Source organism: Corylus avellana, chromosome ca5 (assembly GCF_901000735.1).
Source record: "Corylus avellana chromosome ca5, CavTom2PMs-1.0".
In the NCBI taxonomy this organism is placed as follows: domain Eukaryota; kingdom Viridiplantae; phylum Streptophyta; class Magnoliopsida; order Fagales; family Betulaceae; genus Corylus; species Corylus avellana.
The window spans coordinates 999,919-1,023,817 of NC_081545.1; the positions used below are offsets into that span (position 1 = coordinate 999,919).

General features: G+C 35.0%; 4 protein-coding genes across 4 annotated transcripts; 2 read left to right on the plus strand and 2 right to left on the minus strand.

Moving 5' to 3' along the window:
• The first annotated feature begins 597 nt into the window (after positions 1-597).
• On the plus strand, positions 598-1,683 carry LOC132180617 (receptor-like protein 7). The gene has a single exon (XM_059593506.1). The coding sequence runs from the start codon at positions 598-600 to the stop codon at positions 1,681-1,683; it is 1,086 nt and encodes a 361-aa protein (XP_059449489.1).
• A 64-nt stretch (positions 1,684-1,747) lies between these two features.
• LOC132180618 (receptor-like protein 33) lies at positions 1,748-3,097 on the plus strand. The gene has a single exon (XM_059593507.1). The coding sequence runs from the start codon at positions 1,748-1,750 to the stop codon at positions 3,095-3,097; it is 1,350 nt and encodes a 449-aa protein (XP_059449490.1).
• A 3,290-nt stretch (positions 3,098-6,387) lies between these two features.
• On the minus strand, positions 6,388-9,258 carry LOC132180619 (receptor-like protein 7). Its single transcript, XM_059593508.1, has one exon. The coding sequence runs from the start codon at positions 9,256-9,258 to the stop codon at positions 6,388-6,390; it is 2,871 nt and encodes a 956-aa protein (XP_059449491.1).
• Positions 9,259-17,328: 8,070 nt separating this feature from the next.
• LOC132180620 (receptor-like protein 7) lies at positions 17,329-20,250 on the minus strand. The gene has a single exon (XM_059593509.1). The coding sequence runs from the start codon at positions 20,122-20,124 to the stop codon at positions 17,329-17,331; it is 2,796 nt and encodes a 931-aa protein (XP_059449492.1). The 5' UTR covers positions 20,125-20,250.
• Positions 20,251-23,899: the final 3,649 nt, after the last annotated feature.

Genomic DNA, 23,899 nt, shown 5'->3' on the forward strand with positions numbered 1-23,899 from the left:
TCATGTCTAGAGATTGCACATTCAAATCTTAACGAATAGAGAAAAAGAAGAAAACACAAACACACACACACACACACACTGGAAACGAAGGCAACAGAAACATGCATATGGATTAATTGATTACTTTAATTATTGCAGAAAATAGGTTCGATGGATGAATATAAAGATGGTTGGCCTTGTATAATTACCATTAATACAAGCAGTCATCATTTATTTACAAGATAACACAAAATGGTTCTCTTTACGTCTCTCTCTTGTTGACTTGGCCCTCATACAATATTTTCTGGAAATTACAAGGCATTTTGGATCCTTGAACAAAAGCACATGGGGCGTTAGCCCGTACGTCTCTTTGTATGATATTTTCATAGGAAGGAAGAAGGTGCTTTCGCTTAGGAGTACCTTTTCTACTCCAAACTCAGAAAAGTCTTACGCAAAAAAGACAGGTGGTCCAGCTTCCAGATGAGGTTAAAAGTTAATAATTGCTTCAAACCGCGTTTCCACCGACTACACATGATTTTCATCAACAATAAGTGAAAAAGCAACGCTTATAAAAGCCCTTCACTTGTAGTTCTTTCTTTATCAAAAGAGCAGTAAAAGATGGTGGACAACTATTTGTATCAGTTCATATTCATACACTTCCTTTTTCTTCTCTCGTTGTTCTTTGTTTTACTCACTGTTTCTCTGTCTTCTCAGCAGCCACTTTGTCTCGAAGATGAGAAATCAGCCTTGTTGCAATTCAAGGATGGTTTTATCATTGACTGCTCTGCTTCTTTTGATCCTTCTGCTTATCCTAAGGTTGCATCATGGGCTCTAAAAGAAGGGAGCAATGATTGCTGCTCATGGGATGGGGTTGAGTGCAATGAGGACAAAGGTCATGTGATCGGCCTTGATCTCAGTAGCAGCTGTCTCTGTGGTTCTATCAACTCTACCAGCGGCCTCTTCCGCCTTCTTCATCTTCAAAGGCTTAATTTTGCTGATAATGACTTCTACGGCTCTCAAATCCCATTTGGAGTTGGCAATCTTTCGAGGTTAACCTATCTCAACCTTTCTGATTCCTTTTTTTCTGGACAAATGCCTAAAAGCCTGGCAAATTTATCTTCTTTGGCAACTTTGGATCTACAATACTCCTTGTTACATGGAGAAGTTCCAGCCGAAATTTTTTTTCTACCAAATCTACAGTTTCTTAGTGTAGCATACAATGAAAATCTCATTGGTCATTTGCCCGAATTTCACTCCAACAGTTCTCTTAAGGTTTTAACACTCAGGGACACCCGTTTTTATGGTAAACTACCAGCTTCAATTGGAAAGCTAATTTCTTTATATTTTTTAGATTTTCGGAAATGCCTTTTCTCTGGATCTATCCCACCTTCACTGAGTAATCTCACTCAACTCACTGATCTGGATCTGTCAGAGAACAATCTTACAGGTCACATCCCTTCTTCCTTGTTAACTAGCATGACTCAACTAATTTATCTGGACCTCTCATTTAATAAATTGGTTGGGGTGCTAGAGTTTGACATGTTTCTTAAGATGAAAAGTTTAAGTGCGCTTATTCTATCATCCAACAATTTGACATTGTTGACCAAGGCCAATTCAAATGATACTCTTCCACAGTTTCACACTCTAGGACCTTTACGGAAGTTTATCTGGACCTTTACGGAAGTTTCCAGATTTCTTACGTAACCAAAACAAATTGGTTTGGCTTGAGCTGCAACACAACAATCTTACCGGCTTAATACCCAAATGGATGTATAATGCAAGTATAGAAACTCTTTCAGCTATATTACTTTCTGACAATTCTCTAATAGGCTTTGAACAATCTCCAATTGTTCTCCCATGGTCTAAGTTAGAAGTTTTATTACTTGAACGTAATAGGCTGCAAGGATCACTCCCCATTCCACAATCATCTATCAAGATTTATCAAGTCCAGTGGAACTTGATAAGAGAAATGTCGCCATTGATTTGCAGTTTGAGTTCACTTCGTATACTTGATTTATCGTATAACAACTTGTCTGGTATGCTTCATCCGTGTTTAGTAAACTTCAATTCTTTGTTATTTCTTAAACTGCGAAGAAACAACTTCAGTGGTACCATCCCAAATACATGGGCAAAGGGAAGCAAGTTAAGCTTGATTGACTTAAGTGAGAACCAATTCCAAGGTCAGCTACCAAGATCCATGGCAAACTGTACGCTGCTAGAATATCTTCATGTTGGTAACAATCAAATGAATGACACATTTCCCTTCTGGTTGGGAACTCTTTCTCAGTTGAAGGTTCTTGTCCTTCGTTCTAATGGATTTCATGGTCGAATAAAGAGTCCTGAAACCAATTATACATTCCCCGAGTTGCATATCCTTGATCTCTCTCATAATAGTTTCTCTGGAAATATGCCTGCGGAGTATTTCCTACATTGGAATGCCATGAAAGTTGTTGGTGAAAAAAGGTCGAAATACATGGATTTATCTTTTGGTGGATACGGGTCGGCTTCAAATGTCCAATACACAATTAAAATGACAAACAAAGGCGTAGATTTGGAGTACGAGAAACTCCAAAATGCGCTCACGGTCATTGATTTCTCAAGCAATAGATTTAGAGGAGAAATTCCAGAACTTGTGGGGAGTCTTGAAGGACTTCATTTGTTAAATTTTTCCAATAATGTTCTCACTGGTCATATCCCATCATCTTTAGGGAACTTGGCGGATATAGAATCAATGGACCTTTCCCAAAACAATTTGCTTGGAGAGATACCTCAACAACTAGTACAACTCTTTTTCCTTGCATCCTTTAATGTTTCCAACAATCGTCTCACAGGACCTATACCACATGGAAATCAATTTGACACATTTCAGAATAGTTCATTTGGGGGTAATGTAGGACTGTGTGGGAACCCTTTATCAAAGAAATGTGGAGGTTACAAGTACACTCCAACCTCACCTTCTCCCTTTGAAGAGAGTCAAAACTCAGGGTCCCCATTTGAATTTGGTTGGAAAGTAGTTGTCATAGGGTATGGATGTGGATTTGTAATAGGAGTTGTTATTGGGCAAATTCTGATTACAAGGAAATATGATTGGTTTGTGAAGATTTTTGGAAGGATGTAGCAAACTTCAAGAGGGGTGAATTGGAAGTCATAAATTTAAATTTAGTTAAATTTATTGTTTTAGAGGAAGTATAAATGTTTAAGTTTTAGCATTATTGTACGTATGGTGCTTGATGGAATTGTAAGCTTATAAAAATTTAAATGTAATATCTCACCATTTGTGTGAGTTTGCATGTGTATGAGTTTTTTGTTTTTACTAACAATTGATAGCAAACAGCCCCATCAAATATTATATTCTCTTAAAATTGTAAACGGTTAATAATACCATTGCTTTTGCTTTTCTATGTCTTCCACTGTGCCGTAGAAAAGATCGGGAAAATTGGGTTAGAGGATGACGAAACGTCTCGGAAACTTGTTAACCACAGTATTGTGTACGTTGTAGAATTGAATGATTGGAAAATTGGAATAATTTACAATCAAATTACAGTGAACGTCCAAAAACCAAATTTAAAAAATAAATACACAGATAATGAAAAGAACGTAACCTTTTTTTTTTTTTTTTTTTTTGGGGTCTTAAATGCCTAATACTTCTCTTGGTTTTTTTGTTTTTTGTTTTTTTTTCCACGCAAATACAAAACAAAGGGAAGGCTTATATTGGGGGTCCTTCCCACTATTGATCCCAATAAAAGAGAAGATGAGGGTAGTATTGGGAATGCTCCCAAACACGAGGTTGGTAACGGCCTATTTGGTGAGGTGGTGTGCACGAAAGTTTGCACTTCTTGAAACTTTTGCAGCATTCCAATCTTGAAAATGCTGAAGTTTCAGTTGTATGTCAAAAATGATAAAGAGTAAAGGTCTAATCTGAGAGAAGAGATGGCTAATTGATAGCCATAATTATAACCAAAGAGTCACATTCCAGCATTATTGGATGTGGCAAGATCCACTCCTGTTAAAGTTGCCATAACTTCTCCTTTATTAACATCCAGAGAGTTCAGCTTTTTGGGTCTTGTTTATAAAGACCTTACAACAACTAATCAAAACTATAAGCCTATGGATCATACCAACTATAATATGGTATGACCCATTACAAGTCAAAGGTCAAAGGCCCACTAACCTACCAAGGCCAAAAGCCCATTAACCTAATATACCCAATACAATATCACCCACAAAAGAAATGGCATATCCAATTTACGAAGAAAGTGAAATAAATCAATGAACTGAACGGTTCCCTTCTCTCCTTGCCACTACCACACAAACTTGCAACAATTTTCGCAAGATATTTATTAATTGTTGGGACCCAAAATTTCCATGTTTGATCTGTAGATGCAAACAATTAAGCTCCTCAATCAATTTTCGAGGGTTTGGAGATGGTGTATACTTTTGATCTCCACCTTCTAATAATTATTATCATTATTATTATTTTAATAAAAGGATCAATACAAACATAAACAACCTTCACATGAGATTTACTATTTATTCTTACATTCTGCAAAACTAAGTGGTAGATAAAATGGCATGGGGTAAAGACGGATTTCAAAATTTTATGACACCATACCCAAGCAGAAAAGAGATTGCTTAAGAAATAAATATTTGATCTCCCAAAAGGATTTTTTTTTGTTTTTTACTTTTAGTATTTATATAATCTGATGATCAGTTAGTTAAATCAAGGATGTCTGGCGGAGCTTTTTATGTGATGCTGGATTGTTTTTGTGATAATGCTTCGCTGAAGCGTTAGAGCTCATCAGAAGCAGAGCCAAATGGACTCAAATCAAGAGCTCCATTTTCTTTGGTCTCTGCATTCGACGAAGGTTGACACCATTGATTTCATTGAGACCCACTTCCATTTGGCTGAATATATATGAAGTCAATAATGTGATATAAACAATCAGATTTGTTATATATATACCAAGCTTTTTTCTGCTTCTTACACAAACTAAAGAGAAAACCATTTTATCTGTTTTCCGTTCTGTCGATTTTTAAGGAAAAACACATACTCACTCTGTGGCACGCACACAAAAATTATAAGATACAGATCTGTTGAATTTTGGGTAGGCTACCAATTCTTTCAAGTACATACAATAATGCTCGAAGCATATGAAAATATACATTTTATTTTATTTTTTGCAAACATTTCATCCAAATAACTTAAATTCTATAATTACATCCTCCGATTCACCCTTCTTGGAGTTTGTTGCCTCTTTCCAAAAGTCTTCATGAACCAACTATTCTTCTTAATACTCACAAATTTCCAAAAGATGAAAGAAAATTGAGCTCAGCTAGTTGTGGGGTATCATTCCGAACAACTTGTTTCGAGAAAGGTCTATGGAATATGAATAACAGCATTGTTGGAAAGATTGAGCAAATGAAGTCCTCTTTGACTGTCTAAAAGATATGGAATTTCTCCTTCAAATCTATTGTTCTGCAGGAATGCATGTATGAATGTCCCACAATTCTCATGTTAGACTTCTTTCGGACTGCAGAAATTCCTTCATGAATGTCCCACAATTCCCATGTTTGGAAATTTCCCTTTGATCTCCAATACTATGAATTAGTTTGACCTTATTTATTTATTTATTAGATTACTTTCCCGGAAATACATGTTTTTCCCAAAAAAAAAAAATGGAGGAACATCATGTGCAAGAAAGATGGAATTCAGTTTCTAGGAAAGTGCTCTGCTATTCACTGACCGAGATTTGACTTTTCTATTGTAAGTTCGTCTTTTCATTTGTAGATGCCAAAAAAGCACCTTACAAATTCCTAATTTGAAGGTTCAAGACAAACACCAAAATCTCCCACGGCTAACAATCAACCTACACCACACATTATAAACTAAAGAACAATTACAATTTACATCAAACAAAACAATTAACAACTTTAGACAGAAGAAAGAGCAAATCAACTCTGAAAACTATACACTTTTCAATAGAGATAGAGACAGAGAGAGAGGCAGTCATGTGTTATTTTTATAGAAGTTTCCAATTGAAAAAGACGATAAAGAATAACAGGGTTGGCGAGAGTGTTTCTCATACGTGGGTTCTAATCAGCTTGTTGAAGGTTTACCTTTACACACTTTGCTGATTCATTCATCAATGGTTTCTAATTTACACGACACAAACTAGAAAAACAAACAAACAAGATTGTTTAATATAAGCAAAGAAAACAAAAACATACACAACGGATGCAAACTCACACACAAATAGTAAGATATTACATTGAAATTTGTATACGCTTACAATTCCATCAAGCACCCTATAATCATGCTAGAAACATAGACATTTATACTTTTCTAAAACATTTTATTTAACTAAATTCAAATTTATGGCCTTCTCCAGTCACCATTTTTTGAGTTTGCTACATCTTTCCAAAAATCTTCACAAACCAACCATACTTCCTTGTAATAACAATTTTCCCAATAACAACTCCTATAACAAATCCACATCCATATCCTATGGCAACTACTTTCCACCCAAATTCAAATGGAGACGAGGAGCTTTGATTCTCTTCGAAGGGATAAGGTGGAGTTGGAGTGTAATTGAAATCTCCACATTTCTTTGATAGCGGGCTTCCACACAATCCTGGATTACCTCCAAATGAATTAGATTGAAATGTGTAGAATTGACTTCCACGTGGTATAGCTCCTGTGAGACGGTTGTTGGAGACATTGAAATATTCAAGAGAAAAGAGTTGGGTTAATTGTGCAGGTATCTCTCCAAATAACTTGTTTTGGGAAAGGTCCATTGATTCTAGGTTTGTCAAGTTCCCTAAAGATGGTAGGATATAACCAGTGAGAGCATTATTGGATAGATTTAGCGAATGAAGTCCTTTAAGACTCCCCACAAGTTCTGGAATGTCGCCATCAAATCTATTACCTGAGAGATCAATGACCCTAAACACATCTAAGATTTTCTCATACTTCAACGTTGTGCCTTTGTTTGTAATTGTGATTGTGCATTGGATAGAGCTACCAAACCCGTCTCTTCTAGAATTCACCTCCATGTATTTCAATTCATTTGCACCAACAACGTTCATGGCATTCCAATGTCGGAAATACTCTGTGGGCAAATTTCCAGAGAAATTATTTCGAGAGAGATCAATGATATGCAACTCAGTGAATGTATCGTTGATTTCAAAACTCTTTATTGAACCTTGGAACGCATTAGAACGGAGAACGAGAACCTTCAACCGAGAAAGAGTTCCCAACCAAAAGGGAAAGGTATCAATGATCTGATTGTTACCAACATGAAGATACTCAAGCATTAGACAGTTGGCCATGGATCTTGGTAACTGACCTTGGAATTGGTTTTGACTTAAGTCAATCATCGTTAAGTTGTTCCCCATTGCCCATGTTTTTGGGATCGTGCCACGAATGTTGTTGCTTCGTAGTTGAAGTACTGACAAAGGAGAACTTAAGTTTCCTAAACATGGATGAAGCTTTCCACTCAAGTTGTTATAGGACAAATCAAGTACTTCAAGTGAACTCAGATTGCAAACCAACCAGGAGGGAAAGGCGCCATTGATCTGATTGTTACTAACATTAAGATACTCTAGCATCATACAATTAGCCATTGATCTGGGTAGCTGACCTTGTAATTGGTTTTCACTTAAATCAATCTTACTTAACCTGCTTCGCTTTGCCCACGTCTTTGGGATGGTGCCACGGAAGTTGTTGCTTCGTAGTTGAAGTACTGACAAATGAGAACTGAAGTTTCCTAAACATGGGTGAAGCATGCCACTCAAGTTGTTATAGGACAAATCAAGGTAATAAAGTGAACTGAGATTGCAAATCAACGGTGACATTTCTCTTATCAAGTTCCTTTGAACTTGATACACCCGGATAGATGGTGGTGGAATTGGGAGTGATCCTTGCAGCCTGTTATTGTCTAGAGATAAAGAAGTTAGATTAGACCATGGGAGAACAACCAAAGATTGTTCAAAGCCTATTAGAAAATTGTTAGAAAGGATTATAGTATGAAGAGATTCTCTACTTGCATTATACATCCATCTAGGTACTAGGCCTTCAAGATTGTTGCCTCCTAGATCTAGCCAACTCAACTTGTTTTGGCTGCGTAAGAAATCTGGGAACTTTCGTAATTTGCAAGAACCCAATCCTAGAGTGTGAAACTGTGGAAGAGTATCATTTGAATTGGCCTTGGTTAGCAATGTCAAATTGTTGGACGATAGCCTAAGCACACTTAAACTTTTGATCTTAAGAAACATGTCAAACTCCAATGTCCCACCCAATTTATTGTATGAAAGGTCCAGAAAAGTTAGTTGAGTGAGGTTAGCAAAGAAGGAAGAAGAGATGTGGCCTGTAAGAGTGTTTCTTGACAGATCTAGATAAGTGAGTTGGGTGAGATTACTCAATGAAAGTGGGATAGATCTAACTGAATCAAAGAAACTTGTTTGTGTAATACTTAGCACCTTAAGGGGATTGCCTAGGTGAAATTCAGGCAAATGACCAGTGAGATTTGGATTCCCTCTTATCTTAAGATCCCGTAGGTTTGGTAGCTGAAAAATTCTTGTTGGGAATTCCCCATGCAATTCACAATATTCTAGATCTAGAGTTGCCAAAGATGATAAATTTGCCAAACTTTCAGGAATAGAGGACGAGAAATTGATGTTAGGGAGTAAAAGCTCTTCTAAGGTAGTGAAGTTTTGAACTAGACTTCTCAAGTCACTTAGAGTATATAAACCATAATTAAGAGATAGATCGATGGAAGACAATTTGTTGAGATGTGAAAGCTCTAAGGGGATTTTTCCAGAAAACACAGAGTAGGAGAGGTTCAGATAGGTTAACCTCAAAAGATTGCCAATTCCAAATGGGATTTGAGAGTCGTTGAAGTGATTATCAGCAAGATTAAGCCTTTGAAGTTGAAGAAGGTGGAAGAGGCTATTGTTGGAATTAATAGAACCATAGAGAAAGCTGCTACTGAGGTCAAGGCCAATCACATGACCTGTGTCCTCATTGCAATCAACCCCGTCCCATGAGCAGCAATCACTATTCCCTCCTTCTAGACTCCATGATGCAACCTTAGGATATGCAGAAGGATAAGCAGAAACAAAAGCAGACTTGTTTAGGATAAAGCTATCCTTGAATTGCAACAAGGTAGATCTTTCATCATCATGACAAAGTGGCTGCAGAGAAGACAAAGAGGCAGTGAGTAAAACTAGGAACAATATTGAGAGAAGAAAAAGTTTGGAGCGATACAAATAGGTATCCATGAGGTTTTAGTATGTTTTTGGCTGTTTAATTTGATGAGGCCAGCTGAACTACAAGTGAAGGGGGTTTTATAGCGTAGGAAGGATATATGCACACTTTACTTAAGTTTGGAGACTCTAAATGGGATTTGAAAAAAGGGTGACTCAAATGCATCCATTATTGAGTACTGCAAGATCATGATTTCACATCACTAGCTGTACGTTGTGGTGGTTTCACTTTCACACTTTAATTTATCAAGTCTTGTTTTCCCCTTAATTGCTTTTAATTGCTTTTCTATGTCTTCCACTTGCTACTTAGTTAGTTAGGTAGGTGGCCACAGTGTGTTGTGGGTTAGAGGATGACGAAAAGACTCGAAAACTTGTTAACCATATTACAATTGTGTGGTAGAATTAAATATTGGTTGGAAAATTGGAATAATTCACAATAAAATTACAGTGAAAGTCCGAAACCAAAAATTCGTTTTGACTTTTGAGAGTGTAGTGAAAGAAAATCATTGTCGGTGGACACACGGAATTTGAAGCAATAATTAATGTCTAATTTACGTACAACTTTTTTGAGCATGGAGTAGAAAAAGTAGTCCTAAGCGAAAGAACTTTGTTCCTTCCAATGAAAATACTTTACCCCGAAACAAACTCGATAAGACCACAAGTGATTTTGTTCGTGAATCCAAAAGTTTGCTAACTTGGAGAAAATATTGTCTGAGGGCCAAGTCAAGTCAAGCACGTTTCACATTATCTTGTAAATAAACGAATATATGGTAATTATACCTTAAAGTATGCTTTTTTAAATCCCACTTTAATTTCAGTTACACTAAGCCAACCATCGTTTTTCTTTTTTCTTTTTTTTGAAAAGAAAAGCCAACCATCTTTAAATTCATCCATTGAACCAATTTTCTCCAATAAACTTATCAATTAATCCATATGCATGCTTTTGTTGCCTTTGTTTCCTGGCCATGTGGTTGTAGAGATCGAAGACAAACGAATGAGTAAAAGAAGAGCAAGCGTATGATTAGAACTAGTGACATCTGTTTCATTAAGCGTAGTCTACAGCCGATTGAGCTACCCCTCATCAATTAAAGCAATTATTATAAAGGTATTACTTTCACTTTTTATTACAGGTATTTTATTACTTTAACACTTCAATTAAAACACTTTTTATAAAGGTATTTCTTTCGCACTTCAATTAAAGCATTTTTTATAATGTCTTATATTTTTCACATTTCCTCGATGCTTTTGTAAAAGGAGTAATGTTAATATCTTTGCCCATTTATAACATATATTTTATTGTTGACATAACGTGTTATAAGTAGTTTAATTTTTTGGTTTTTTAGTGTTTGACATAAAAAAAAAAAATTAAAAAATTAAAAAAAAAAAACTACTTCAAATACGTTACATTAACCGTTTTAACTGAGTGTGAACAATAGCAATATCAAAAAATAAATGGTGTTTCATTTGCTCTTTATGGGCCCAATCCAGACTATTACAAAATCAGCTTGTGGAAAAAAAGATTAAAAAAAAAAAAAGGAATTGCAATAGTACTTTTTTAGTTTGAAAGGAAATATTGTCATTTGAGTGTAAGTTGAGAGAATGAGCATAGTTTTCTCATACTCTAAATTGATAAATGATATTGCTTCAATCTTAGAATGAGCAGTCCTATTATAAAATGCTGTAACCGTTTGTCCTCACCCTCCGATGCTTTGAGATTAATTTGTCACTCATGATGATCGGATTTAGTACGCCTCCAATCCAAATGAAGTGTTGGAGGGATGAGGGAGATAAGTCAAGGTGTCACTCTCTCCTTCCAAGTCCTGCGAAGACTTCTCGATCATGATGTGTTTATCTTTCTTCTTCCAAGTCTTCCCTTGGGTAAACTACGCGGATTAGATATTGATCTGTCATGAATTATTGGTTGTTAGACAACATGTACTTATATATAGATGATGATTTCTTCAGAAAACGATTGGTGGCGGGTGGGTATCCTCAAAAGCAAATATCTATAAAGATTGATTTTTGGTTGGTTGTGGGTGGACTCCTTGCAAAGACTGCCAACTGGATCTTCAACCTCCCAATTAAATACGATTAGTCAGATTTGCCGTAGGCGACCCGTCTGCATGGTTCAGTCTTGATAAGTTCATCCTCTACCATTTTCTTCCATCTTCAACGTAGATGTTATTATCCATGTCAGCATCAAGGTCCTTTTTCCACATGAATGCCCATAAGCATGTTTGAATCTTCTACTTGCCGATTACAACTATCCATCATTTGGATACCTATTATTAACCAAATATCACCCACGAAAGAAATAGGATATCCAATTTACGAAGAAAAGGAAATAAATCAATGAATGCAACGGTTTCCTTCTCTCCTTGCCACTACTACACAAATTGCAAGTGAAGGTCTTTTATAGCCTTGTAACGATATAAGCATTGCAGAAGTTTGTAGATCCAAGAATTCTCCTCCCTCAGCCAATATCTGAATGATAATCACTAGAATTTCAACGTGTGTGATTCATATGCTTCCTAAGGATTCTTAGAATATATGTTCGTATATTCTATAATTATATTGATATTGAAATATTCTCTATTTATGGTTGAATTGTAATCAAATATTGGGATTGTAATTAAATCAATGGGATTTGATTATTATAATTGTATTTATACATTACCTTATAAATAAGGACCATTGTATTGTAGAAAAAATCAAGTTAATGAACACAATGTAGCTCTTACGAGCATTTGGAGGGGTGGACATAGGTGTCTAACACCAAACCACCCATAAATTCTTTATGCTATTTTTTAACGCCCAACAAATTTTAAGCTATTAGAAATGTTGGGTGTCTACATATATAAGTGTATACTGTAGTACAGTGTGGGCGGTAGGGACTCTCTTCATTCAACACACGTGTGGCGTGGGCTGTTGGGCGCTTTATTTACGTGCTAGCCTTGATGGCACACTTGACACTTGATACGATGCATTGGAGTGATCTGATCATAACCATTCATTTTTAAATGGTTAAGATCATTCAATCTAGTGGTTTGATCTAGACTACAGGATGCTTTTTAGGTCGATCCAGTGGTTGGCTTTACTGGATCGTAATTAAAGTTAATCGTAAGATCAAATCAACTTTGATCTAACGATTGAGTTGATCTTACGATTGAGATTAAATAATTAAGATCTAATGGTTATTATTAGATAATTAATTATTTAATCTAACGGTCAGAATTAAGTGTTTGTTGGATTAGCGATTTGATAACAGTTTATGAATGTTAAATTCGCAGTTTAATTTTGAAATTTTCTCGGCAGTTTTAGTAGATAATTATCTCTTATTATTCTATTCTCTTTAGAACTCTTCTTTGTACTTATAAATTGTCAGAGTCTTTGTTTCTTGATAGAATAGAAAATATGATATGAGGGTGTTTGGGTTTAATTTCATTTGTGCAAGATGCAATTAAACTATAGAAGTTGCACAAACGAAATTAAACCACAGAAGTTTTCTGAGGCTCCATTGTATCCTGAAAAAATATTTGCAGTTATCCATTTGCATACCATTTTTCGTGGGGGCAAATAATTTCTTAAGGAAAGTGACGCTGTTACACACCTTATGAGTAATTTCGATTTTATGTCTTTTAACTAAAAATTTCCATACCAAACACCTAAAGAAAAAAATCATTTTAAAAATAGTTGTACATCCAAAAAAATAGAGCTTAAATGCTCTTTCTGTTGATATTACGTGCTAGCTTTGAGGGGATCAAAGATGCTTTACAAATTAGACGGTGATATCCATCAAATTTATGAACAACATGTTACTGGATGGCCAGCTATTTGTTTCACAGAACAAAGTTGTGCCTACCACGCACTTCAATGGCGTTTGAATGATTTTTTCTTATCGATTTTTTTTTTTTTTAAATCATAATAATTGCAGATCTCAGCAAGATATAAAATAAATAAATCACTTCAATGGGAAGTTCGAGTCAAGGTAATCTTTTAAAATTGCTGGGAATTCTAAAATATTTGCACTTAAGCCGAGGGAATCCTTTTTGCTTCGAATGTGAATTCATTTCTAAAGAGGTGAGAATCAACATTCCCTTGGTTTGAAAATGACAAAAAAGCTAGGCAAGTGCTTTACCTTCATAGTGACTTTACGTGCAATACACCGTTGGGGGAGATAAACGGTTCAGGATTTTTTACTCATAGTATATTAGTATTCATAGTTGAACACCACTTTAACCAAAAAGTTTAAACTAATGGGCTATGGTCCACTTAGGTATATTAATTACTTTTTTTTTTCTTTTTTTAAAATTTTCTTAATGTGAGACTCAATACTTACGAGTACACTCACAACATGCACCAGCCACGAGAGTTTTGCGCGTGTCAAGGGATGTTAGATCATAAGTAATTATAAGCAGTCCAATTATAAGATGCTGTTACCATTTGTCCTCACCACCCCATACTTTGAGATTTGTTATGCATCATGATCAGATATGGTGCCTCTATTCCAAATGAAGTGTTGGAGGGATGAAGGAGATGCGTACACTCAAATACAAGTGGTGGTAGTTGAAGTGAAGGTGTCACTCTCTCCACTCTGCCAATATGATCAGATATGGTCCTATGTAGACTTGTGATCGATGTGCTTATCATTCTTCTTTCAACTCTTTCTCTTGGGTACACTATGTACAACAGGGGATTACATTAAATGATAATGTCTTCAGAAAACGATTGGCGGCGTTTCTCCAAAGCATGTCGATCTTGACTATTCACGAACACATTAAAAGCCAAGGAATAGCAATCAGGGTAGCCAGAATGGAAGGCTCAACCAATCAAGTCCAATCATGGGAGCATCACGAAGGTCCTTTTTCCGCATGAATGCCCAGAAGCATTTTTGAATCTTCTTGCCAACAACTATCCATCATTTCCACACTTGACCCATTCACTAATTAATCCATCCACCTAATTTTCTTTCGGAATAATGTTAGTCTTCTCACTTATTTCACATGAACTTCCACCATCATGACATGTTTTAAGTAATTTTACTTTCTTTTTTAAAAAACTAATTTATACACTGCTGAAATTAAGCAAAATAAGAACGTTTGCAAGGTGACATTTTTTATACACAACAGAAATCATTGGCCACATCTATAGTTGCTGTGGCCATACCCACTGATAAGCGTAAGACCGCTTGCCACCTAAGACTTTTATGGGTCAAAAATAATCTTTTTATTGTACTATAGCATATCCCAAGTCATAAACCAATTCCACCAATACGAATGTTCCCGAACTTGACCAAATCCACCAATATAATTTTTTCCTTTACAAATCTAGAGTATTGTGTTTTGTTTTCTTCTCAAGTCTTCAAGTCGTTTGCGTGTGCAGGGATCAGAGATGGCACCTCCAATCAAAATGAACGGTTTGAGGGATGACAGAGACATGAGTCTTGTATCAGGTGTTTCACAAGCAAATATGACCCCTCGTTGTCGAAGTCAAGCTGCCACTCTCTCCCGTTTGCGCGTGTCATTTGGTTAACTTTGTTTTTCCAAGTCTTCTCTTCATAACCTACACGGATAGAATGATCAATGAGTCATATATATATATATATGCTTATCAAATTAGACACGTGTCACCATTTTATTGATTACGCTTATTAAATTTTCCCATTATGAATTTATTTGTTTCACGGAACAAAGTTGTGCCTACCACACATTTTAATGGAGGCGTTTGAATGATATTTTTTCTTATGGATGATTTTTTTTTTTTTTCAAAAAAAGGAAATAATTGCAGATCACTATTAAATTACCAATTATCCCAAAAGCTTAAGCTGATAGGAATAGATTAATTTAATCACTTAATCATTCCCTTTTAATAGGTGAGACCCAACAGGCCAACACGTGGAGTATTTAAATTGAATGGGGGGAGATTTGACGGAATCAAGGTTCGATCTCATGACTTTTGGTTTTAATACTATATTAAATTACCAATTATCGGAAAAGCTTAAGCTAATATGAAGAGGTAAATTTAATGTTAATCATTACTTTAACAATCACAACAAGATATAAAATAAACAAATATATAAATCACTTTAATGGGAAGTTTGAATGAAGGTAATCTTTCACAACCGATGGGAATTCTAAAAAGATTGCACTTAAGCGGAGGGAATTATTTTTGCTTGAAAATGATAAAAAAGCTAGGCAGGTGCTATAACTTGGTAGTGACTTAAAATGCAGTGCACCAGCCACCAAAGTCATTTGCGTGTGTTGAGGGATGTTAGATCACAAGTTGTTACAAGCAGTTCCATTATAAGATGTTGTTACCATTTGTCCTCACCGTCCGATACTTTGAGATTTGGTATGCCAAATGATCAAGCGAAGACTTGTGATGTGCTTATCTTTCTTCTTCCAAGTCTTCTAGATCTCTACCATTTTTGAATCAATATCAACAGAAAGAAGGCTCCACCAAGTCCAATCAAGGCAGCTTAATGACAAGTTCCTCCTCTACCATTTTCTTCCATCTTCAACATACATGTGATTCTCCATGTCAGAATGAGCACTTTTTAGTGTGTAGTAGAAAAAGTAGTAAAATATATATTAACTATGAAAAAGAAGACTAACCTTTCGCAAAATCACTTACTTTTTTACTTGGAGGAAATATTGTGTGAGGGCCAAGTCAAGTCAAGTCAATTAAGCACCATTTTGTGTTAACACTTTTCAAATAATATGAGGGGGAAACAATATTGTTCCAATTTGAGTATCTCGCCAAAGAATATGTGGTTTCGCTTTTCAAATAAAGCAGTTATTCTTATTTGATGGCAAATAAAGAACAACATGTGAAGATGGGTTTGCTTCCACCACTTCAATAATTTATTTATTTTTTGTCAGCACTTCCTATTAAATTAATTACTTGCTATGATTTTTATTATTATTATTATTTTGTTAATCCCATTACCAGTATCTTTTCTAAGCACCAAATTGCTTTTGCTAAAGTTGGTGCTCCTCTTGCTGATTAAGTGGTACGTTAGGCTGTTTCCCATTAAAACAATAAATAAATGCAAAATAACATAAGTTGTTTTAGACTGTTAAAAAATCAGGCTAGAAGAAGAGACAAAGTCTTAGAATATTCTTAAGGAAAATGTGTTGGGAAAAAGATATAGGAATTGCAATAACAGATAATGTTCCTTACAAAAACCAATAAAAAGAATTAGGGTAAAGCCCATATATAAATGATTTAAGGCTATCATATTTATCAGAATATTCATTGAATTTTAGAAAGTGATAAAATTGTTCTTTAAGCTTTCGGAGTTTATAAGACTAGTCCTTCCATCATGTACAGTACTTAGGCCACTCGTTACCTGTACAAAATGCGTCACGTCTCACCCTATCAAATGTTGCTACGTGTACATTCAACAAATCTCCTAAAACTTTTTTTTTTTGCTAATATGGTTTAATTTTTCTAAAGTAGGTGCCCCTGCTGATCAAGTGGTTAGGCTGTTTCTCAGAAGAAAAAAAAACAATGGAAAGTAACAAACGCGGTCTTACCACTAAGTTGCTTTTAAATTTCTTATGTACTCATTACTTCAGACTGTTTCTGGTCATTTGACTTCCTTAACAAACACTCTGTTTCTATCAAATATAAACACAATCGTATATGCTCTTTTTTGGATATCCACCCCAACATATTCTCAAAACTTTCATTCTGATCTTGTGTTCTTATATAGAAGTCCCTCAGGCATTCTAATTCGATTGACAGGGATAAGATACTCTTGTTTAGATTTTACGCATAAAATTTCTACTCACCCACTGTAGTTTCTCTCTCTGTTTTTTTTTTTTTTTTTTCTTGGTTAATATTGCATAGGATCCTTTAAATATATAACAAAGGAAGTTGTCTAAAATAAGGGGGAGAAAACACAGACACATGCAAACTAACAAACACAAACACTAAGATATTACATTGAAACTTGTATAGGCTTACAAAAACATAAACATTTATACTTCAAAAAAAAAAACATTTATAATTTATCTAAAACATTTTATTTAACTAATTTTAAATTTATGACCTTCTCCAATTCACCATTCGTCGAGTTTGCTACATCTTTCCAAAAGTCCTCACAAACCAATCATATTTCCTTGCTATCACAGTTTGCCCGATAATAACTCCTATTACAAATCCACATCCATACCCAATAACAACTACTTTCCAGCCAAAGTCAAATGGAGACTCTGAGCTCCGATTGTTTTCAAAGGGAGAAGGTGGATTTTGAGTGTAGTTGAAATCTCCACATTTTTTTGATAATGGGTTTCCACACAATCCTGGATTACCTCCAAATGAATTATTCTGAAATGTGTCAAATTGACTTCCATGTGGTATAGGTCCCGTGAGACAGTTGTTGGAGACATTAAAAGACGCAAGGAAAAATAGTTGTGTAAGTTGTGGAGGTATCTCTCCAAGCAACTTGTTTTGGGAAAGGTCCATTGATTCAATATGTGCCAAGTTCCCCAAGGATGATGGAATATGACCATTGAGAGCATTATTGGAAAGATTTAGCACATGAAGTCCTTTAAGACTCCCCACAAGTTCTGGAATTTCTCCTTCAAATTGATTGCATGAGAAATCAATGACCCTTAACTCATCTTGTATTTTTTCATAATCTAACTTTATGCCTTTGTTTGCCAATGTCACTGTGTAATCAAAAGTATCAACCCATCCGTCTATGTGAAACTCTCCCACCATGTATGATAAGCTATGTGGACCAACAACTTTCATGGCAATCCAATGCAGGAAATACTCGGCGGGTAAATTTCCAGAGATACTATTATGAGACAGATCAATGATATGCAACTCAGGGAATGTATAATTGATTTCAGGAATCTTTATTGCACCATGGAATGCATTAGAACGGATGATGAGGACCTTCAACTGAGAAAGAGTTCCCAACCAAAAGGGAAATGTATCATTGATTTGATTATTACCAACATGAAGGTACTCTAGCATCATGCAATTAGCTAATGATCTTGGTAGTTGACCTTGGAATTGGTTTTCACTCAAGTCAATCATCTTTAAGCTACTCCCCATTGCCCATGTTTTTGGGATGGTGCCATGAAAGTTGTTTCTTCGTAGTTGAAGTGTAAACAAAGAGCTGAAGTTTCCTAAACATGGATGAAGCTTGCCACTCAAGTTGTTATAGGACAAATCAAGCTTATAAAGTGAACTCAAATTGCAAATCAACGGTGACATTTCTCTTATCAAGTTCCTTTGGACTATATAAAACTTGATAGATGGCTGTGGAATGGGGAGTGATCCTTGCAGCATGTTCCTTTCAAGCAATAAGCTTTTTAAATTAGGCCATGGGAGAACAACTTGATATTGTTCAAAGCCTATTAGAAGATTGTCAGAAAGGATTAGAAACTGAAGAGCTTCTATACTAGTATTATAAAACCATTTGGGTATTGGGCCTTGGAGATTGTTGCTACTTAGATCAAGAATACGCAATTTGTTTTGGTTGCGTAGAAAATCAGGGAACTTATGTAAGTTGCAAAAATCCAATCTTAGAGTATCCAACTGTGGAAGAGTGTCATTTGAATTGGCCTTGGTTTGCCATGTAAAATTGTTGGATGATAGCAGAAGCACACTTAAACTTTTGATCTTAGGAAACATGTCAAACTCCAGCGTTCCACTCAAGTTATTGTATGAAAGGTCTAACGAAGTTAGTTGAGTCAAGTTAGCAAACAAGGAAGAAGGGATGTGGCCACTCAATTTATTGTATGAAAGGTCTAACAAAGTTAGGTGAGTCAAGTTAGCTAACAAGGAAGAAGGGATGTGGCCACTCAATTTATTGTATGAAAGGTCTAACAAAGTTAGGTGAGTCAAGTTAGCTAACAAGGAAGAAGGGATGTGGCTTGTAAGAGTGTTCCCTGACATATCTAGAACAGTGAGTTGGGTGAGATTACTCAGTGAAGGTGGGATAGATCCAGAGAAATGGTTACCTTTAAAATTTAGAACATGTAAAGAGCTTAGGTTTCCAATTGAAGTTGGTAGTTTACCATAAAAACTTGCGTAGTTGAGTTCCAAAACCTCAAGAGAACTATTAGAGTGAAATTCGGGCAAATAACCAGTGAGATTGAAATTCCCTCCTAACCTAAGAACCCGCAAGTTTGGTAGCTGAAAAATACTTGTTGGGAATTCCCCATGCAATTCACAATATTCTAGATTTAGGGTTGTCAAAGAAGACAAATTCGCCAAACTTTTAGAAACAGGGGACGAAAAATTGATGTCAGGGAGCAAAAGGTCTTCCAGGGTAGTGAAGTTTTGAACTAGATTGCTCAAGTCACTTAGAGTATATAAACCATAATTACCAGACAGATCGATGGAAGACAACTTGGAGAGATGTGAAAGCTCTGAGGGGATTTGTCCTGAAAACACAGAGTAGGAGAGGTTAAGATAGGTTAGCCTCAAAAGATCGCCAACTCCGAATGGGATTTGAGAGCCATTGAAGTTGTTATATGCAAGATTAAGCCTTTCTAGCTGACGAAGGCGGAAGAGGCTATTGCTGGAATTAATAGAACCATAGAGAAAGCTGCTTGTGAGGTCAAGGCCAATGACATGACCTGTCTCCTCATTGCACTCAACCCCGTCCCATGAGCAGCAATCACTATTCCCTCCTTCTAGACTCCATGATGCAACATCCTTAGGATACCCAAAAGGATGATGAGAAGCAGACTTGTTTAGGATAAAACTATCCTTGAATTGCAACAAAGCAGATCTCTCATCATCATGACAAAGTGGCTGCAGAGAAGACAAAGAGGCAGTGAGCAAAACAAGGAACAATATAGAGAGAAGAAAAAGAAAGCGCATGAACATGAAGCGATACAAACAGGTATCCATTATGTTTTAGTATGTTTTTGGCTGTTTAATTTGATGAGGCCAACTGAACTACAAGTGAAGGGGGTTTTATAGGGTAGGAAGGATATACGTACGCTTTACATAGGTTTGGCGACTCCAAATGGGATTTGAAAAAAGGGCTCAGAAGCATCCATTATTGAATACCGCAATTTGATTTCACATCACTAGCTGTTGTGGTGGTTTCACTTTCACACTTTTTATCAAGTCTTGTTTTCCCATTTCTTTTAATTGCTTTTCTATGTCTTCCACTTGCTACTTATATGTTAGGTGTCCACAGCGTACGTGTTGTAGAAAAGATTGGAAAAATTGGGTTAGAGGATGACGAAAAGACTTGGAAACTTGTTAACCACAATATAATCGTGTTGTAGAATTAAATGTTGATGCGAAAATTAGAATAATTCAGGAATTGGGACTGATCCTTGCAGCATGTTACTGCCAAGATCTAAACTTTCTAGAATAACCAAGGGAGAACAATTGGAGATTGTCCAAAGCCTATTAGAGAATTGTCCTAAAGGCTTAGAGCCTCTAAGCGATTATGTACTTTCATTATGTACATCCATCTGGGTATTAAGTCTCGAATATTGTTGTCTCACAACCCAAGCCAACTCAATTTGTTTTGGTTGCATAAGAAATTTGGGAACTTATGTAAGTTACAAGCACCCAATCCTAGAATGTTAAACTGTTCAGGAGTATCATTTGAATTGGCCTTGGTTAGCAATGCCAAATTGTTGTCTTGTAGCTAGGGCAAACCAACTTAAACTTTTGAGGTTAAGAAACATATCAAATTCTAGCATCCCACTCAATTTATTGGCTAAAATATGGTCCAGCTAAGTTAGTTGAGTCAAGTTAGCTAAAAATAACGCAGGGATGTGACCTATAAGAGTGTTTTATGACTGATCTAGTAGAGTTAGTTGTGTGAGATTATCGAGTGAAGGTGGGATAGATCGAGAGAAATGGCAATCCCAAATAGTTAAAACATGTAGATAACTTAATTTTTCAATTGAAGTTGGTAGTTTACTATAAAAAATAAATTAAAAAATAAAAATAAAAACTTGTAAGCCGGAGTATCAAAACCTCAAGAGAATTGATTGAGTAAAATTCAGGCAAATGACCAATAGGATCTTGATTGTACGTTACTCCAAGGAACTGTAGGTTTGTTAGCCCCAAAAAAAAAAAAAAAGTCTCGGTTGGTAATTCTTCATGTACCGAACAGTTTTTTAGGATATTGACGCGAGAGAGTAAAAGTTCTTCTAGGCTAGTTAAGTTCTGGACTAAACTTCTTAGTTCACTTTCAGTATATAAACCATAATTACCAGACATATCGAGAGAAGACAACTTGGAGAGGTGTGAAATCTCTGAGGGAATTTGTTCTGAAAGCACGGAGATTAAGAGGTTGAGATAGGTTAATTAGCCTCAAAAGATTGGCTGTTGTAGGACCACTTCTTATCATGAACTTCTCATAGCATTAATTTCCATAACCAAATTAATGTCAAAAAGTATGACATATATATATATATATATACCTTCTTCTCTCATCACACCCCTTGATCTCCTTCTAATCATAGCTGAACCTCCATTAATGTCCATCATCCAACTATGTGAAGTACTTTAAGGACTATATGGGCAGGTTCAAAAAATGTAACATGGAGTATTGGAGTCACTACAAGAATCTGTTTCATCAGCATCTACATTATTAGCGGTGATATTTTACATATGGTTTAGGATAAAGTTCACATACTCTCTTCAAATTACCACCCCTCTAAACTTTTAATTGTGATAATATCCTCCTTAAACTATCAAAATATTGTCAACATCCTCCCAAACTTAGCAAAAAGATAAAAATGCTTCTATATATTTCTCAATAAGACAAAAATGTTCCTATAAATTAAAACAATTAAAATATTTTTTTAATTTAAAAAAAAAAAACGAAAATTTTAATTTAAAAAGAACAATTTTTTTTTTTAAAAAAAAAATGAATATTTATAAATAAAAAAAAATAAAAAAAATAAAAAACACAAACTTTTATTTTATTTTTTTTTTTAATTTTGTTTTAGAAAATGAAAATTTTTATTTTCTTTAATTTTTTTTAAAACATAAAATTTTAATTAAAACAGCTATAAAACTAACGGTAGTCTCGTCATTGCCACCCTTTGGATTTTATTTATTTTTTATTTATTATTATTTTTTTAGTTTTAGTTTTTTTCTAGAAGTTTTAGTATTTTTTGTTTTTATTTTACTAAGGGTAGTCTCATCATTGGTGGGAACATTAACAATTTTTGGTAGTTTGGAGGGAGGGAACATTGCCACAATTGAAACTTTGGAGGGACATTATCAATTGGGTGGTAATTTGAGGGAGGGTATGTGAACTTTTCCCTATGATTTATTACAATTATTTGATTAATTATAGGTCTTACTAACCACTAGTGTCTTGAGAAAAATGTTTGATATTATTAACCGTTTACAATTTTAAAAGAATATAATATTTGATGGCGTTGTTTGCTATAAGTAATATACTGTATTTTTTTCTTATATATTATCTCACAATGATGATATGATAATATCAATCAATTCTTAATTTTTTTTGATTAACAAGAATTGGTTTAAGAGTTAGTAAAAACAGTTACATTAATATTGTAAGATAATTATAAAATAAAAATATAATTTTTAACTTTACTTATTCGGTATATATATGCCTAATAAGGTCGTGTATCTGCTTGTTATGTACCAATTACCAAATACGAATGTCAGTCCCATTGGGCTATTGATTTTGTCAAGACCCACATCTATTTCATTTACATTTCCCTATATTCAGAGGAAATTATAATTTGATATAAACAATCACATTGGTTTCTACACAAACTATTCCTGCTTGTTCACATAACAAAAATAAAAACAAAAACCATTTTATGTGTGGTACGAGGAAATGATTATATACTTATTCAGTATATATAAATGCTTAAGGGGTCACGTCAATATTATAAAATAATTATATTCTTATTCGGTATATATATATATATATAGAGAGAGAGAGAAAAGGTCGTGTATCTGCTTGTTATGTACCAAATACGAATGTCAGTCCCATTGTTTTCGTCAAGACCCACATCTATTTCATTTACATTTCCCTAGATTCAGTGGAAATTACAATTTGATATAAACAGTCACATTGGTTCTACACAAACCATTCCTGCTTGTTCACATAACAAAAAGAAAATAAAAAAATAAAAACAAAACCATTTTACGCGTAGTACGAGGAAATGATTATGTGAATATTAGTGTTAACACGGTCATGTTTGCTTATAATTAACTGTAAATTGGGGAAATTGGAGAAGGCTGTTAAGGTGTTTAGGAAGATGTAGATCATTATTTTAAACCAAATGCTGCATTTTAGAAAGAATATGGACGTTGACATAAATCAATATGATCCATTTCTCCAGTAGTTCACTCTTCACACATTGTTCTTAATTATTAGACCTTGATATATTATGAATATAAAATAGGATTCACTTTTCGGACGAGCACGTGAACCAATCTAATTTATGGCTTATGGGATTGGTTTAGCCGTCTCAAGTGTTAATTTTAAAGTTTGATGACCTAAGCATCAAATATGAAGTTAGGGAGAGCTAATTGTATTTTTCTCATTAAAAGGTCAATTGTTAGTAAACACAAAAAAAAAACTCAGACACATGCAAACTCACACAAATGGTGAGATATTACATTTAAATTTTTATAAACTCAGACACAGTCAATTGTTACGTTT

What these genes read in the sequence shown, in the direction of transcription:
- LOC132180619 (XM_059593508.1), bottom strand. Translation starts at nt 9,258, where the DNA reads ATGGATACCTATTTGTATCGCTCCAAACTTTTTCTTCTCTCAATATTG.
- LOC132180618 (XM_059593507.1), top strand. Translation starts at nt 1,748, where the DNA reads ATGTATAATGCAAGTATAGAAACTCTTTCAGCTATATTACTTTCTGAC.
- LOC132180617 (XM_059593506.1), top strand. Translation starts at nt 598, where the DNA reads ATGGTGGACAACTATTTGTATCAGTTCATATTCATACACTTCCTTTTT.
- LOC132180620 (XM_059593509.1), bottom strand. Translation starts at nt 20,124, where the DNA reads ATGGATACCTGTTTGTATCGCTTCATGTTCATGCGCTTTCTTTTTCTT.